This window comes from Mesoplodon mirus (genome assembly GCF_964341445.2).
Source record: "Mesoplodon mirus genome assembly, chromosome: 1".
NCBI classification, from domain to species: domain Eukaryota; kingdom Metazoa; phylum Chordata; class Mammalia; order Artiodactyla; family Ziphiidae; genus Mesoplodon; species Mesoplodon mirus.
In genome coordinates, this window is record NC_138976.1 from 39,108,729 (window position 1) to 39,127,464 (window position 18,736).

General features: G+C 38.7%; 1 protein-coding gene across 9 annotated transcripts in view; it reads left to right on the top strand.

Moving 5' to 3' along the window:
• The window catches only part of CDC14B (cell division cycle 14B), a 100,989-nt gene extending 82,723 nt beyond the window's left edge, over window positions 1-18,266 (top strand). For 2 of the 9 annotated variants that reach the window (XM_082611105.1, XM_082611100.1), the window contains exons 12-14: window positions 75-172; window positions 9,537-9,653; window positions 14,606-18,266. In XM_082611105.1, the coding sequence (XP_082467231.1) occupies window positions 75-172; window positions 9,537-9,653; window positions 14,606-14,642 (252 nt within the window). In that variant the 3' untranslated portion in view covers window positions 14,643-18,266. Of the gene's footprint in view, window positions 1-74; window positions 173-4,818; window positions 4,964-5,750; window positions 5,896-9,536; window positions 9,654-9,846; window positions 10,521-14,241; window positions 14,444-14,605 lie in introns of those variants that run through there. The other 7 variants (XM_082611106.1, XM_082611104.1, XM_082611101.1 and 4 more) reach the window with 6 other exon arrangements.
• The last annotated feature ends 470 nt before the right edge of the window (window positions 18,267-18,736 follow it).

Sequence of the window (18,736 nt, forward strand, 5' to 3'; positions counted from 1 at the left end):
ACGTAGCTGCGATGCTTCGCTGCATTAATAAGTAAAGCTTAAATTATTAGCTCAGTGTTTTTCTACTTACACAGTACAGTGATGACGACGAAATCAATGTAGTGACACAAGGTGATAGACTTCGGGCCCTGAAAAGCAGAAGACAATCAAAAACAAACGCTATTCCCCTCACGTGAGTCTGATTTCCTTCGTGTGGTTGTAGTTATTAAATATGTGTATAAGGTCCTTCATGAGCATTTTTTCCTGTACATTTTCTCCATGGTTGCATGCCCATTATGCCACTTGGAAATGAACATCTACTTTATTTAAAATCTAAGGGTGTTGCCTAAGAAGCTCTTAGCTATTCTTTGTTTATCTCTGTCTTCTGTTGCAACCTCGCTAGCTCGTATAGATAGGAAAGTACTATTCGGAGTGATTTTTCTCCATGGATAATAACTGTCAACTAAAAAAATATTCACAGCCTAAAAGTTGAGAGTTATGTTTCATTTGGCGGAAATTTTTAGGACTTGAAGAAGCCCGCGAGGCAGCATCTCAAGTTACCCTGAGAAAACTGCTCCAAGGAGGCGAGGGGGGAGCCAGGATATATAGGAGTTTTGCAGCAAAGGTAGTCTGAATGTCAAAAGATTACTGTTAATAAGAGAAAACAGATATCCCAAGTTAAGGAATTTAGCGCTTTTCTATGTATGGGAAGATGCAAGAGTCTGGGCTCACTGAAATCCTTCCTTTGATATGCACCTCAGCTCTCCGGGGCCAGTATCCATGCTGAGTTCCCTCAGGGCTCACCATGGGGAGTGGGAGTGGCTGCAGTCTGATGGCTGTTAGATGGCAGGTGTTCTTCCTTCCTGAGTTCCCTCAGGGCTCACCAGCTCATTGTTGGCTTGTGGCTGTAATCGCTGATGACCGTGACATCCTTTGTTTACTGATATGACACACAGTATTCCATTTCTCATAAACGTGTTACATCCTCAAGAGAGTGACAGCAGATATAAACTATAGAATAACTGTAGATTTGTCCAGAGTTATTAAAATTGTGAATTTCTTTAAATTTACTACCGTATTACACATAATTTGTTTCGATATGGTAAACTTTAATTAGTGGTGACATGGTGGCTTAATGTCATTATATTATTTTAAGTCAACAATGAATTGATTAAACTATACTTTTGTATTAATTTTTTGTTGGAGGAATTTTTCAAGTTACAGAAGAAGGTTTAGTGTGGAGATAGGAAATTTTATAGTTATTGGGTTGTGTGTGTGTCCACTTATACTTGCTTCTGTTAAGTGTTAGTTGGGATTCAATCTCATGGAACCTCCAGGATTGTTAGAAAGACACGTAGAATCAAAAACTTGACCATTTTACTTTTTTTCTTGGGTATTCTTTTTTTTTTTTTTTTTTTTTTGCGGTATGCGGGCCTCTCACTGTTGTGGTCTCTCCCGTTGCGGAGCACAGGCTCCGGACGCGCAGGCTTAGCGGCCATGGCTCATGGGCCCAGCCGCTCCGCAGCATGTGGGATCTTCCCGGACTGGGGCATGAACCCACGTCCCCTGCATCAGCAGGCGGACTCTCAACCACTGCGCCACCAGGGAAGCCCTCTAGGGTATTCTTTAGTAGATGCTCCCACCTATACCAATGGATTCCTTCCTTCTAGTACCTTTCATTGTGGGGTGGGTGTCAAATTTCGCATCGCCCCCCTTTTTTGGTGATGGAGATAGGTCATCTTAGTATTCAGTAAGCATCTTGTAATATGGCAAGGAACTATGACATAGTAAATGGTTATGGCAGAGAAGAACAGGCCTTTTTAATTACAAGTAGTTCTTCACTGGTATCTCTCATAATCTTAAAATCCAAAGTAGAATTACACTTAAGGGATGTGTCATCATGGGCCACTGCCTTGGGAGATTCTTAAAAGACCCAAAGAAAAGGAATGAGTTTTCCAAAATAAAGTGCCATGTGAATGAAAGACATCAGTATTGATATAGGCATTAATTAAGCATTCTCTTTGCTGTTTAGTTGTGCATTCAATCAACTAGAATGCTTTAAATAATTTATTTAATTCCAAATGCCATTTTGTTTTTAATTTCATTATAAGTCTTCATTTAAGGTCTTAATGGTTCTTTTTTTTTTTAGTTACTATTTTTAAAATTAGTTTATTTTTAATTTATTTTATCTTTGGCCATATTGGGTCTTCATTGCTGTGTGCGGGCTTTCTCTAGTTGCGGCAAGTGGGGGCTACTCTTCATTGCGGTGCGTGGGCTCTAGGAGCACGGGCTTCAGTAGTTGTGGCACACGGGCTCAGTAGTTGTGGCACATGGGCATAGTTGCTCCACGGCATGTGGGATCTTCCTGGAGCAGGGCTCAAACCCGTGTCCCCTGCATTGGCAAGCAGATTCTTAACCACTGCGCCACCAGGGAAGTCCTTAATGGTTCTTTTTATTTAGAAATAGTATAGTCCCTCCAAATAATCATTCTGAAGCCAATTTTAGACAGGAGGAAATAGCTAGTGCCCTAGAGCAGTGCTTCTCAAACTTCAGTGTACATTTGAGTCTCCTGGGAAGCTTGTTGAAATGCAGATAATGATCAGTGGGTCTGGGGTGCCATCTGATTCTGCATTTCTGGCAAGCTTCCAGGTGTTAAAAGATACTGCTGGTCCAGGGACCACACTTGGAATCACAAGCCCTAGAAAATGGATGATTTTGTGGGTTGCTTTTAGTCATGTCCAGGTTTTTTGTTCTGTTTTTAAGAATCTGCAGCATCAGTTTATTTCTCAATAGCTTGTTGCTTTCTGTTCAGAAGTCAAGTTGGGAGTCAGGGATGGGAATTCTGCTTAGTCAAAGGTTCTGGAGTTCAATAGGGCTTATAGGAAATTTTCTTTAGTTACTCTGAGTCTGCTATCTTGTGAATATGTTTTATAAGAGTTCAAATCACTTGATGCTCCTTTCTAGAAAAATGAGACTATAAAAGTCTCTTCCATAGCTCATGGATTTGTGGAAACATAAAAGAAAACAATAAATGTAGACTAAAATTAGAAATATTGTTGGAAACCAGAAGATGACACTAGATGCTATGACATTTATCTTGGTATGTGAGGTTCCCTGGGATGGTAGTTGATGGATGGCTGAATGATAGTAACTAGCAAAGACCAGTGGAGGAAAGACCAGCCTCTGTGCTATCCATTTGCTTAGTTATCTATTTACACCCCACCTTACCCTAAAAGGAGTAAAGAACACTGGCCCTTTGCTCTGAAGCACTTTTGGCATTCTTGGCATGTGTTAAAGCAATCTTTTTTTTTTTTGGCCACGCCTTGCAGCTTGTGGGATCTTAGTTCCCCTATCAGGGATCGAACCTGGGTCCTCAGCAGTGAAAGCGTATTCCTAACCACTGGGACTGCCAGGGAATTCCCTAAAACAACCTTTTACTTGGTAAAAGTTAAAAAAAAAAAAAAAAAAAGCTAGCTCCAGATTCCCTTTAATTGTAATTGTAATCCCCCAAACAATAGAATAGTCCCCAAACCACCCTCTTCCCATACACACAATTATGCATAAACACCCTGGGAGATTTAAGATTGGTCACAGCAGATTTTCCTTCCTTCTCCTTCCTTATCCCTTCCTGCTTTTTCAGACCCTCTTTGCTGTTACAGTCTTCTCATTTTTGCTCTTATTTGTAGCTCTTTTGACCCTAGAAGAGGAGGTCAACTGGAGATTTCCTTTCCTTCCCAAGTGTTTGTTGTTATTTTAGAAATATTTCAAAGTCCCCTGAGAGAGAGTTTGCAGCAGCAGCTTGGGTTGAAAAATCTAAATTCAATTCCTGCCTCCTGATTTTGACCCATCTGTCAGTGTGGACATGTTATTTTGCTTCACTGTTGGTACTTAGCCAAATGAAAATGTTAAGAGGGAAAGTTAATGAAAACTATATGAGTAGTGGTGATTCTTAAAAGAAAGTTATAGTACATAAAGTAATCCAGTCATTGGTGTCTGTTTTACAGTCAATATTTGGGGAGAATTAAGTGTTAGAAATTGTAAAATTAGTAATTTTTTCAGAGAGCTTGTCTGATCCTGACTACCATGAAGACAGGAAATTATGTAGCACCATGATCTTGAAGTGATCTTCAGGACATAATGGCAAGTATATTATTGTCTGTGCTAAAACAGATTGGGTAGATTTTGTAACTTCATCCATGCTGCCTATTTTTCTGCATTGTGCTGATGATTTCTGCTAGACTTACTAGGGACAAAGGAAATGATGCATGAAGAGTGGAAGTGCATCCTAGAGGAACAGGTAAAAATCCAGATATAGTTAGCCTTGAAAATCCCTTAAAATCACCTTCACCAGTACAGTGTAGGTGGGTATGTTTCATCATTGAAAAATAATTCTCATGCCATGAGCTTTACTAGAGGAACAAATGAAAATCTATAAAGCAGACACATACCTGTGTCAGTTCAGGGCTTTTTCTGTTTGTTTGTCTGGTTGGTTTTGCCTCCTTTTTCTCTGTGATTTGGTTTTCTGTGTGCATATTATGCTTTTTGAAGAATTTCAATCGCATAGCTATGACTCTAATTTCAATATCATACAATTAAATTAACATGGGGTAATTATCCAACTAGAGATTGGGTCTAATCTTTCTTTACCAAATATCAAATCGGTTCAAAACTGAAGACAGCATTTTTTTCCAACATAAAATGGCAAAATTTGATCCCTGTTTCCTGCTCCTTTGCATCGCAGGGTATCTAAAATTCACACGTGGCTTTATTTATTTATTATTTTATTTATTTTGGCTTCCCAATTTGAACATCTGTTCTTTCCCCTTCGCCCCTTTCCAGATGTTCCCTAGCTGTGCTGACCTCTGCACTGTGTAGTGTTGTCATCTGGTGGATTGTTTGTGACTACATTCTCCCCATCCTGCTATTCTGTCTCGATGGTTTAAGAACACAGTAGCCATCAGGACCCTTGACAGATAGCTGCTGTGTAAGTGTCCCATTCCACTTCTCTACTAGTGCTCACCTCTGGTGTCCAGTGTGTTTCTCATGATGCATGTTTTTCTCACTATCAGCTCTTCTAAGCTTTGTTGATTTGCCTTTTTTCCAAGGTTCTTATTCTGAATCTTTGCACTTCATGGGTTGGTGACAGGGAAGGAAGTCTTCTCTGTTACTTTCATACCAGGGATATTAAAAGTAACACGCTTCGTTTAAGATGTGCTTACTCTTAACAGATTTTTTGAAGTAGCGATTTATGATGACAATGACATAGTTTCTTTTTCTTATCAAAAATGTATAGTTAGTTTGGGGTAATTGGGGTGGTTTTCTTTCAGTCAGTTGTCTGTACAACTTTCCTCTGGTTTTCTAGAGTAAATATTGTTAATATATCCTTTCCAATCTAGCAAAAAGCATTTTCCCACTGGTTTTCTGCTGTTAGTAAAGACTTTATTTTGTAGCCATGAGGTCTAGTGAGCATTGCATCCTTTTTCACCTCTGATTCTGCCATTGTACACGGTGCTCTCTCAGCAGGCACCTGCTTCCCTAATAAATATTCTGTCTTGAGTATGCAGAATTTTCTCCTGTACCTCGTTTCACTTCCTCCCCTTTAGGGAATACAGTTAAGTATAGTTGTCAACACTTGGTGTTGAATGAAAATAGGAAAGCAGAGAAAACTGGAGTCCTTTGTTTATGTTTGTGTTTCCACATGACAGTCACTGTGCTCCTTTTTCCTTCCCACTTTCCTCCTTTCCCATAAGTAGCCAGAATGCTTTTATTAGGTTAATAGAGGCAGAATTTGTATTCTCTTGATATCTTTCGTCATTAAATGAATACCTTCACAGTGAAGAGACTCCTTTTCTGCAGAAGAATGTGGCAAGAAGCTTTCCTGGGAACATCATGTTAAGACCAAGAGCACAGAAAGGAGGGTGTATCCTGTGAGACTGTGGTTCACCCTTACCCTCTTATGTCTAGGCTGCATTCTTTTTTTCTCTGAAACTTTTTCTTTAGCTCAAATTTTAAGAATTTCTTGTCTTGTTCCAACTTGGACTTGGGGGTTATAACGGAATACAAAAGTGCCTTCTAGGATCTCCTCCAAAGTAAAATTCCATTGCAACCAACTCTAGTACTTTGTGGCTCATTGAATGTTTTCAAATGGCTAGAAAAGATTTAAAAAACTAGCAGATGCCATTCTTTTCAAAATTAAGGAAAAGCTGCTTAACATGAACCTATATATGACATTTTAAAAAATCTTATTAATACAAGCTTATTACATAGGCGCATATACTATGTTTCTGATACGGATTATCCCTTCAGGTGTTTTGTTCCTTTACTTCTCTTACTGAGCCTAGATTTCACACATTTGGACTCAGGGCCATCACACACTGCATAGATTTATTCTTCTCAAACTATTCCAAGTGGCAATTTCAAACAGGTGGAGTCATTGCTAATAATGTTTAGGCGCTTCATGATTGTATTATTTTTTTGCAGGGTAAGTTTAAAAAATGGTCTCTATCAGGCTCTTTTCTTTTTAATATTCTATGAAAGACATAACATTTTTTGTTATTACTGACATTTGCCATTGTATTTCTAGCCCAAAGCAGAGTATTCACTTTAGCCTGCCCTGATTAATTTGGAATTTACAGAAACAAAAGCTTTCAACAATAACAGTAATGTAAACAGCTATAATCCTTATAATTATCCTTTGAGGTGACTACTCATGGGCACTGTTGTTGACATTCACCTCTATTGGCTGATGATGTAGCATCGCCTGATAGGTTGTTTCCTGGCATGCCTGGAGAGCTTCCCTATAACAGCACTTCACATGCTGCTTCAGACCTTTTAGACAGTGGGAAAGGCATCTCTGCAGGTTGCAGGGCCTCAGGCCCATCATTTTGCAGGTTCTTTTTGTATCAGTGGTGGACAATCAGTGTAAATAGTGCATGGCCTCGCTGAACGATCCTCTTCTTGGAATGAACATTTATTTTCAAAGTACTTTGTGACTTGATAGGTGAGAGACCTGGCTTTTCAATTTTTTGCTTCGCCTCAAGTTGCAGATATCTTTGTATCCAAAATAGGAAAATATTGGGCCTCAAAAGATACTGCAGAGAAGAAAACGAACTCTAGTATGGGCAAGAGATAGAAGGTAGGACTGAGGGTTCTATCAGGAAGAGATGGAAAAAGGAGAAATGACATTTGCTGAATGCTGTCCTGCAGAGCCGTGTGATTGGCCTAGTGTGCAAGGTGGGGGGTAGTGAGTTCCCACATCCCTGTGGCAGAGTGAATACTTCACACGTTTACTAGCTTAACCCACCTTAGGGTGTTAACTTGTAGGATATCTCAGGTAATATCTAAGGGTAGTTGCTGTGTTTCCTTCCCACTTTATTGATGTATAACCTACAGATGTAATAACTGCTCTGTTCTTAATGTAAATAACTGGTGACCTGAATCTTTACTGATGAGATTAATGCATTCCAAATTTCTATCATGCTCTCATTTTCAAAATCGCACATAAATTATTAGCTATTAATATTATATTACTTCACATGAATTGTTTACACTAATTTTATAGGGAAATAAGTACTTTTAAAAAGATGTTTCCTATCAGCCTAAAATATGATTTAGCAGTAATTTCTTGTTTTGAATAGTATTTAAACATAATAGCTAACTTAAGAAATCAGGAGGTAAATTTCCTAAGCAGGCAATGTATTGGCTCTTGTTTTTTTCCTCATATTAATGATTTTACAGTGTGATAGTTGATACTTTTGACCATAAGTGGCCTCAAATTATTTGAAAAGTAGATGTTGTATTTCAAAAAAAGCCAACAGGAGTCTCATTTTCTCCATTTGTAAAAAATGGAGATAAAACTCATGAACCTCACTGAGTGAGTGAGAGGCCTCGGGACAGTATTGGCAGCACCAAGCCCTGGGCCTGGGCCTTAGAAATAGCAATGGAAGCACTGCAGTTTGTTTCCTTTTTTTTTTTTTTTTTTTTAATGAAAAATTCTAGATTCACATTCTTAACAAAGACAACTAAATATTTCCTCTTCACTTTATCAAATCAGAAAGAATTTTAAAATAAATCCTTGTTTTCGAGGATAAAATTTATATGCCAGGGCAGTTGGTACCCTCTTCGATAATATAATTATGTCTGCATATACATTTTCTATTTTGTTAAAACAGTCAACATTTAGGATGATAAAACTTTATCAGAAATCCTGAATCAAGCATTGGCTCATTTTCCCAGGATCAGTTTCCCTCAGTGATATTGAAGGCCTGATTCATAAGGCTTTCAGAAATGGTTCTTGGATAAGGAGAAACAGCTAGGCTAGGAGTTCCCCTCCCTCAGCCTTCTACTTCTCTCCCCCAAATGGCTGGAAAACTACTGATCTCCAGACTTCTGCTCTGGTGCAGTACAACGCATTGTTTTTTTAATGATGAGAAGTTAGTATTTTACTAAATGTTGAATATCCTATGGTTTGAGTAATATTAAGATTCTAAGAATTTACTACATTTTAAGGACCTGGCTTTGGTTATTTACTAATGTGGCGTTAACACAGGCATAGGAGGTAGGACTGACTGCTAGTTCGTTGTAATGGTTTCTCTTTACGCATGAGCTGGGTTCTCATAAGTTGTTGTTGGCTGTCTCACCTTTATGTTGGATATGAGAGGAGAAAGCTTTTTCAAGTATTTCCTCTCACAGATAAATAAAAGTTGAGTATATGTAAATGTGTATGTATGCAGTTCAGTGTTTTAGTCATTATCTCTTGAAGAAAAGAATTGCTTGTAAAATTTTTTGGTGTTTTCTGCTGTTGTCCCTCTGACAATTCAGTGAGGAATTTTAAAACACCCTCTACTTATGAACAGGTATTCTGTGTGGGCTTTATCTGAGGGTGTTCTTTCTGATTCATGAATTTGCCTCCTGGGCGGTCTACTCCCATAGGTCTGAGTTCCTTGAGATGTCTAGAGTTTAATTAAATCAAGTTTCACAAAATTTAAACAGCTTCACTTTAATGGTACTGGGTGACTTTGTAAGTGGTTGTAAGCCAGCCCCCAAAATTCTCTTTGAACATACTTTTAAAATTTGAAATGTTATTAAAAAAATTACTGTTGATTTGATGTCTATTGCTTGTACTTCCAGCTCTGAAGAGTGAATACTGTATATATATTTATATTCGTAGTCTTTAGAATTTGGGGTTTTTAAAGGATTTCTTGTTTCATGACTAGAATTCTGAGAATTTATTTTTACTTTGGGGCACAAAAATTTGTCTTACTGATTGATTTCTTTGGTGTGGGAATTGCTTGACATGCCAGGTCATTTCATTTTCCAAAAGCAAAGTTCTTTGGTTATCTTTGTGTAAACCTTCATAGGGAAATGAGATGCTTTATTTCAAAAGACCTTGATGTAAAAGTGTGTTTCAGATTTTCTTTTTGGCAAATGTGTTTATGGAAAATCCTGTCCGTTCTCAAGAAAATAATTTGCACTAGAGTGCAAAAATGCCTTCCTCTGTCAAGTATTTGCAAATTGCTTCAGTGAATATAATGTTATCTTTTTCCAACTGTTTTCAGAATAATTCTTCAGTCCAGTGTTCAGAGCTGTAAAACATCTGAACCTAACATTTCTGGCAGTGCAGGCATTACTAAAAGAACCACCAGATCTGCTTCAAGAAAAAGCAGTTTTAAAAGGTGAGAAAAGAATTCTACTCTTCTGAAATGTTCTAAGCATTGGTGTTCCAGTTTAATCTTCTGGAGATAGAAATGAAGACAGGAGAAAGCAGAGTCCCTGTGGTAGGAAATTAATCAAAAATGTTTCACTTGTTCCTCATCTAAGAAAATCTGGACCATTTTAATTTGGGGTTTTGTTTTGTTTTTTTTACAGAGGTGATTCTCAACACTGGAAATGTGGTCTCTGGGTCATAATATGGGAAAGTTGAGAATGCTGTACTTCTAAGTTCTTAAATTAAGAACTTCCAAAGCTCTCTGTCAGGACTTGGAGGAAATCCTTCTGTCTGTATATCAGATCCAGCATAATTGTTGGAGAATTAATTGCAAAAAAGTGTGATGGTGGAAAAATGAGAACTCTCGTGAGTTTGGGATCCTTCTTTACCTAGCGACTCTCCTCTTGGCCACAGTCTATATATACCCAAGGGCGCTAGCTTTTTCACTTTCTGGCCCAGCATCTTTCACTTCCTTCATTAATAGAGGCTTTCACAAAAAAATGGACATGTTCTGTGACCAAATCCATTACTCACCATTGTTTTTGGATGTTTATCATGAACTGAGACATTTCATTTTTAACATACTCCAAAAACAGATCCCCTTTTAGGGGAGAGCAGATTGCCCACTTCCTATCATCTCAGGAGGGATAGGCAGGCAGGCACCTTTTTTGTGTTTGTGTATCTTTGCCTTGAGCTGGCAACCCATGAGGTCCTGAGCATGACAGTACTGTGCTCAGGGCACAGTGTTGTCTTATAGAGACCACAAGCAACCTGAAGATAATCTGAACCAGACTTTAAAACGTCCTTCACAGTTTTCCTTGCTTCTTTTTGACTTCCCTGCCCTCAGATCTTTGAGGCTTTGGGCCTGCGTTGACCTTCAGTGCTAAGGTAGTCTCCGGTGCAGTCCCACGGCAGCTTGTGTCCTGAGGGACTCACTGACAATCTAGAGAGCTCTGTGTATTTTGCTTTTGTAAGGAATTGTTCCATTCCGCCACTCTCCTTCTTTGCTGATTCTTTTGTACAGTTTTACTATAATCTTTTACTTGCCAGAGAACGTGATAGTGCCTCAATACAAGTATTTGAGAATTGGGCACTGACTCATGATTTTAGGGTTTAAAACTTTTCATTAGAAAGATATCAAATATTCTTACTCTTTTTACTCTAATTCACTGAGAAGAATATTAGAGAAATACTGACAAAAAGTCAGATTTAGGTACATTATAACATAATATCAGAATGTTATTTATAATAGTAAGAAATAGGAAATGATTGATGAATTCTGCCAAATGAATTGAGAGTCATGTTTTCAAAGGAAAGTTAATGACCTGGGTTAATTGCTCATGGAGCAATAAGTGAAAAGGGCTACACATAAAAATTATGAAGTATTGCTCTAAGTTTGTAAATGTAAAATATACTTTATATATATGTGTGTGTAAAAGTGTATAGATGTGTAAATATTTATAAGCTTAAATATTTATAGATGTGGACATTTCTGTTGGGCTGGCCAAAAAGTTCGTTCGGATTTTTCCGTACCATCTTACCAAAAAACCCAAAAGAACTTTGTGGCCAACCCAATATATATGTAGAGAAGTGAGATAAAGGAAAAATATGCCGTAATGCTAACAGTTCTTCTGGTTGGTAGGACATTTGGGGATTTTTTTTCTTTTTTTTATCATTTTCTTTTTTTCTAACTTTTCTACAATAAATGAGGGGAAATGCGAGTTTTTTTAACTTGGACACTTTTATGTAAATTAAATTATTAAAAATTCAAATAAAGGGCCTGCTGTCAATGATAGTTAGACATGTTTTGAATGGACATATTCTTTTCAGACTTCTATCACAGCCGAGTGTGTTTTGCACATTTAATTCTGCTTTCTGCTTTTCTGGATGGCACTCTCCAGGTTTCAGAGGAGTTGGCTAGAGTCCTGGAGCCGGGACTGCACTTGCCCTGTCATACCACGCTCCTTGTAGGGTGTGGACGTATGGCAGTTTTTCCATCTAGGTCTTGTCTAGTGATCTAAGCTTGTGTTTCTCAGCAGAGGTGGTTCCTGATTGCGGCGAGCATCTGCCTGAGGTTCCTGGACTTGTTGCTTTGAGGGCTCTAAAGTAGAGTTCAAACTGAATAGCTTGACCAAATATTGAAATGGCCCAAAGAAAGCAGTTTTCAGGCATTCGGGATAGTGCTGAAAACAAAAAAAACTTCTTTTAAATTCTGAAATGGACTTTCAGAGATTTGGAGGGGCAAAAAAGTAAAACCACGAGAGTTAATTGGGTTTCACAGTGCTTTTAACCATGCCCTCCATGCCGGGTCTCCTTTACCTCCTTCTGGGCTTTGGCCTGTATTTACATCACCTTAACTGTGACCACGTACAGCTCACAAGAGAAAGGCAAATATGTTATGCACAGGTCCCATTCCCTGCTTCTAGGAAATAATGGGAGTCAGCACCCAAGCTGTAGCCTGAAGTTTTTGTCCTATGGGATAGTATTCGTTTTTGGTTGGAGGGTAGTGAGAGAATTAACACAATTGTACATAGTCTGATTCAGGACAAAATAATATGAGCTGAGATTGTTGAGTAATTTTAAAGTATTGAATAGAAATCTTTTCTTTGAACAGCAGTACACACACACACATGCACACACAAAATAGTACACCATTTTTGCACCATTTCCGTGTACATTCATAAACACTTGCAAGGCGCCAGGGTTGCCGGTCTGCTGTTATTCCCATTTGTGAGGCCTTCTCTCTTGCAGGTTGATGTTGTTTGTACGTCATCATCATCATCTCTATTGTGCCATAGAACTTGACCTTTCATTTCCATGTTCTATTCTACTCTTTGAGGCTTTCCAGGATGAAGACCTCACCAAAATTCACTTTCCATTGATTTGGTTCTTTTGATTTTTGACAGTTTACTGAGAGGCTTTACATCTTTGAAGAACTTTTCCACGAACATGTTAAAAGAGCAGTTATTTGGAGACTGAAAAAATATGAGTGTTGTCATAAGTATTTGTTGTTGGGAAGAATTGCCACCATGTTTCTCTCATGGCAGGTGACTGATTATTCTCCCATGTATCCATTGAACATTAGCCACATCTAAGCTTAAATCGTGGGTGACAAGCTCTGCTCTGGCACAGCTGTGGCAGTTCAGGCACAGAAACACTGGGGTGTCTGGTGGCGGATGGGGTGCTGAGAGGAGTCTGTGTAGCACCTTCCTCATCCCCTTTCTTAAGTCCAGAGGAGTAAATTAATGGGCTTCTACACGTGCCACTTCCTGTTAGAGCTAGAAACCCATTTTAATGTTTCTGTTTTAATAATTAATCCACTGAAGAACCAGCTAAATAGAATTGGCCTATTTCTCAGTGTTGTTGTATCAACTCTGAAGAGCTCCCTGAGAATGAGTCTCGAACATTTCATCATCGAGCCTTCGATTGAGAACCTGTAGCCACCTTATTTGATGTCATTCAATTCGGTTCATGTCTTTACACTGCTCACCCATTGAGTGCATGTTTCTGTAAGCTTATACTGTTTCTTTGGGGCAGTCTTTTGTTTCTTTTTTTAAAAATTATAACTTCATTTGTTTTCTAAGAAAACTGTCATGTATAAGTGCCTTTTTTATTCCAAGTTGCATCATTGGGAAACATCACTTTCTGCTCCACCTGCCAAACCAAACCAATGTTCATTGCTTTGGGGTATTTTGTACCTAATTATTCATAGTTTGGAGGAAGATAAATGCTCGGGCTCTTTCTTCAGCCGCTGAAACCATGAGTCTCTTCACAAGCCCTTCAGTTGGCGTAACTACATTTAGGACTTCAGCTTTTTAAGTCTTCTCATTTGTTACATTTGCCATCATCATACCTGTCACTGCTTCTTGTTCCTTAGAGTCTCAGGTCTCAGTGTCTGTTCCATCACCTCTGGGCTTTAATTCTTTTTTTTTGGGGGGGGGGCTTTAATTCTTTGTCATTGCCATTATGTTTAAAAACTATATCACTGTAGAAGCCCCAGAACGTTGCATCTAAATACTCTTTTATGCTGGTTACCTCTGTTCCTTTAAAATATTAATCTCCCTTTGAAATTTCAGATATTTTCCCTCTTGGCTCCACCAACTAACCTGGACCTTTATACTCAATACTCTGTTGGGGTCTCGGAAAACTAAATGTTTGATTCAGATGAGCTGCTCTGATAGAGCACCATTATCATCATCCAAGTGAGGGTCACCTCCAGATTGGAATTGGTTTCTCTCTTTTCCTTTGCCTTAGTTGTTCCCTGAAAGTTGCTATTTAGTTGAAAGTTAAAGTGATCAGTTGGGGAAGGAAAGAAAGGAGGTAGGGTGAAGATCAATGTAGGTCAATTACTCACGAACAGCAAAGAGTCGGCGGCTGTCCCCTTGCAGCTGTGCAGCAGTGCGGAGCAAGGTGGGAGCAGGTGCGGGGTGCCTTCTGCGCTCTGCTAAACTGGAAACTGCTTGCTGTGCCCCAGCTTTTTCTGTGACCGACTTCTGGCTTTGGAAATAATCAAGTAACACTTCTTTGTCTTTTCATTCTTTCCACTTTTCCCACAGCCTGATTCCTCAGAGGGAAAGAAGGAAAAGGAATGCTTTGCAACAAATGCCCTTAATGGCATTATGGTACTCTCATTGCTCGGCTGCTTTTGCTCTCCCTTCTTTTTTTATTGTTGTTTTATTGTTTTTTAATTTTTTGCAGAACTAAACCTTTTTCTGCTCTGCCTCTTCTCTCCTGTTTGGCTTTACTTTATGGTTGATATTGTACTGTCTTTTCCAAAGTATCTGTCATTAAAGAATTATACAAAGTGTATACTTTTTAGCATGTCAATATTTTTATTATGTTGCCTTCCTTGTCTTTGATAACTACATATGGGACACTTAAAAGCCTTCATGGTAAAATCCTTTTTTTTTTCCCCTGTAGTCCCTCCATTTCAAGGACTAAAACAGTCTTGCGTTAAGTAAAAACCTGTGACCAGAACTGAAGGAAGACTCTAGGAACAGCAAACTACAACGGGACTTTAGCACAATTTATTTGGAAACAAAACAGAATTGCAAAAGCCTTAGCTGCTTTCCACCTAAGAAGTTTATTCAATGAAGAAAATGTCCACTGGAATTTAAATAACTACATGAGTTTGGGTACAAGTGAATGACTTGAAGAGGGCCCAACTCTCCTTCTATAGAAATGTCTTTAACAAAAAAGCTGTTGTAAATTAGTCTCAGGTGTAAATATCAAAGCCCTCTGTTATCAGGAGAGCTGACTAGTCTGTGTGGTGCACGTGTGTCCCTGTGATGGCAATCACTTTACCTGCTGGCCTTCAGAAGAATTGAGGGTCTGATGGAGGTTTTTTACTTATTTATTTGCTGTTCACCCTGTGTCAAAATTTATAGAGATAAAACAAGCATTACTGAAATGGTACTTTCTGTAATTTGATACTATTTGGTTTAATCATCTTCACTTTAGTATTTGTAATACTGTTATAATGTTAACTCTGTCAAGTACCCAAGCTGCTTGTCTTCCACCAAAGAGTGCTTTATTAACAAGAATCTGTGAAAACCACATTTGAAGACTGTTGCATGTTGCGGTACTTTGGTAACCTAAAACTTTCAAGAGAACGTTAATAGTAGCTTTAGAAGACTCAGGAGGAGAAACTGGCTTCAGAGTTGGAAGACTGTTGTAAGTCATTCCTTTGTCATTTCGAGACTGAAGAATGCCAAGGCTGCCCACTATTTGGTTGCCCAGTCATACAAATTAAAATCATATTTCCTTCCATGCAGGAAAAAACCCCACACTGTTGGTGTTTCCCCTGGAAACAGTGATCCCAAATAATGGTGACTTTTTTAAAAAGTTACTTTGTTAGGGTCTTTCTCTGTAGCATTGTGGATTTTTTTTGTTATGTGAATGACCTAAGGCCATTCACACACCCTTTGGTTTCAGTGACAGTTATTCATATCTGGATTTCAGTTGTTTGTAAATAAGAAACTCACTGTTGCCTTTGGTTAGGGAATACAACTAATAACTCTTTGCAGAGTGCCTTCTCCCCTCAACCCCACAGACACACAGCAGAGTCTGTAATGTAAAACAATCACAAAACAGAATTTATTTGCTGCTAAAAAAAAAATGGGGCCCAAAAGAAAAAAATATTTGTAATCACCTTGGTTACCTCCATAAGAAGTGAATGGTGTAGTTATTGTTAACCAGTGTTTGCCTGTCCTAGTTTGGAGAATGGGGAGATGATACAATATTAAAAGGCAAAATGCCTTCACGTTATAAGATGAATGAATCAGGTCAGTAGGCAATTCCATTTTTAAAAAGCTGCCTTTTTTAATACAAATATGAAGAATAAGGAATGGTTGGAATAAACAGATTAAAAAGTCTGTTAATGCAGAAACTAATTAGAAGACGGTGGATCTATTTTGGTATTTACTCTCTTGGAGTAAATTGTAAGGTTGCCTAGTTTTGAGGGGAGATGGAAGATGCCATTGTTTTGGCCAAACAAGCATCTCCTCCTCATTGGGCACCATGAGGGCCATGCCAGCTCTTTTCTGAGGACTAGACCTCAGAAAGACAGTGTTTTTCTATCCCTGGAAGTTCATAAATACAAAGACCTACTTACCTGAGGGAAGACAGCTCTTCATTAAGCTTTGAGTGGGAGGGGAAACCTTCTGTTTGCTGTGTTGGTCTGGGAGATGATACTAAATATTCAAGCTGTGCCCAGGCATTAAACACTGAATTCTCAGGGCAACTCTTCTTCCCTTTATACTTTTAAAGGCCATCTCCTACATAAATAATCCCGGTAGTTGTGAAAATCAAACTTCCATCTGAACCGTTCTTGCTGGTCAGAACAAGTAAATGTGCCGTCACCCTCACAGTGAATAAGCCATTTGGTGTCTCTTGGGCTTCAGTGTACTTTTTGTTTTACAAATTGCCTTTTTGTGTGGCTGCTCAAGTTTCCAGCTAGAATTGCTGTCACTGTGGTTCTTTCTAAAAATCCTTGTATTTGACAGGCTCACTGAAATTAGTCATAGCAAACTAGTCATTTGTTAAAGAAGCATTCCTTGGAACACACAATTTGGGATAGTGCTTCAGATGGATTGTATAGCCCAGTGTTAAACGTACTGGGGACATCTAGAATCTAGGGAGTCTCTGGATCTGATTGATGGAAAGTTCTTCCTGCTGTGAATAAAAGTAGACTCTTCCCCCGGCCCCCAACTGAAACTTTAACATACCCAAGAATCTTCTCAGATTCTCATTTTTAATTTGTTATAGAAGATCTTGTTGCTATGGAATATGAAACAAGGCATGTCAGATGGAGAGATTTCTTTAACTTCAGAGCCTTAAATAACTTTGAAAGTACACCAAGACAGTTTCCATTGGAATTAAAATTAGAAATGAATATTTTTAGGTGCCCTTGAAGCTTTCTGGGGACTCAAACCATCAAGAGTTAGGGACAGTCCAAAAGAAGGGTGGTCTGCCAAACTGGGTACCTAGACGTATAGACAGACTTCCATTATGTAATGCTACAGAAAAACTAGAGATCCCTCTAACCTGTCGGTGAAGAGGGATGGATCCTGAGCAGTGCCTCACTAAAACAAGCAGCCTTACTTGTCAAGATGTAGCTGCATCTAAGCGGCCCGCCACTCTTCTAGTCTCCAGAATTTTTCTGTTGTGAACTCGATCCTCTTAGCCTGTCCCCCACCCACTTCCTTCCCTGCCCTCCTCCGCCTCTCACAGGGGTGATTTCTACCTCTTGGGCCCCGACAAGATTGAAGGAGTCCCCAAGTGTTCTCATGAGGCGATGTGTCTCCCCTTGGGTGAGCCGTTTGGACCATCAGGTGTTCTGGGCCGCGTCATGCCAAGAGCTCCGGGAGCCCTTCCCTTGCTTGACCAGTGGGCCTTGCGTTCCTTTGATGTTTGTCAGAAAGTGGCTGCGCTGCTTCTCTTCATACAGTTTTTAAAGTGATGATTGCATTTTGGAAAGCAGTGCTCATCACAAACAACTTTAAAAACATATTTTAATTTTTTCATAGTTCTTTCCCACCGAAACTGTCCTTGTGGGGCTAGCTGCTGCTCTTCCTTTTCTCCTAAATCTGGGTATCCTCCATGTCACTAAGTGGAAATACTACAGATGTGTTTAATTGACTGGACAGTTCACCTAATCTGTGTAGGAAATTACCTCCTTAATTGCCCAGTAGAATTAACTGTCAGCAGATATATTCATCTGATTATATTACTGCAGTTTTATATTAATGATTTGCAGACTTTTATCTAACCTTCACTCATGTATAGATTATTAAAACTTTTAAAATGTAACTGATTAATCAGTATTGGATCAATCATTGTCTTGATTTTTTTAAATTAAAATGTATATTTCTAATCATATTTTATAAAGCTGAGAGAACTGGTTGAATGAATGTTTATTTTCCTGAAGGTATTTTTAAGATAAAGCTTCATAATGGCATGTAAACTTTGCATATCTATATAGTTTGATACATATTGTCACATTTGTGTATTGTAACTGGTTTTATACGAAATGTTGAATAGTGGAAATTGTATAATTATAATCATGTAATTAAAAGTATTAACCGAAGAGCCTTTTGAGTTTTTTATTCACTTATCATTCTGAATCCTGGTAGGCAGTGGTTAAAGTATAAAGTGGATGTAACCCTCTGTAGTATTAGTTTGCTAGGACTGCTGTATACCAAAATACTGTGATCTGAGAGGCTTCAAAAACAGAAATTAATTTTCTTACAGTTCTGGAGGCTGGAAATCCAAGATCAGGCTGTCAGCAGGGTTAGTTTCTTCTAATGCCTCTCTCCTTGGCCTTTTCTCTGTGCCCTCCAGTCCCTGGTGTCCCTCTATCTCTCCTCCATTTCTTAAAATACGAGTCAGGTTGGATTAGGATCTATCCTAATGGTCTCATTTTAACTTAATTACCTCTTTAAAGGCAGTGTCCCCAGATACAGTTAGTTACATTCTGAGGTAGTGGTGGAAGGGCTCCAACTTAAGAATTTGGGGGTATACAGTTTAGTCCATAACATCTTCCCCAGGATA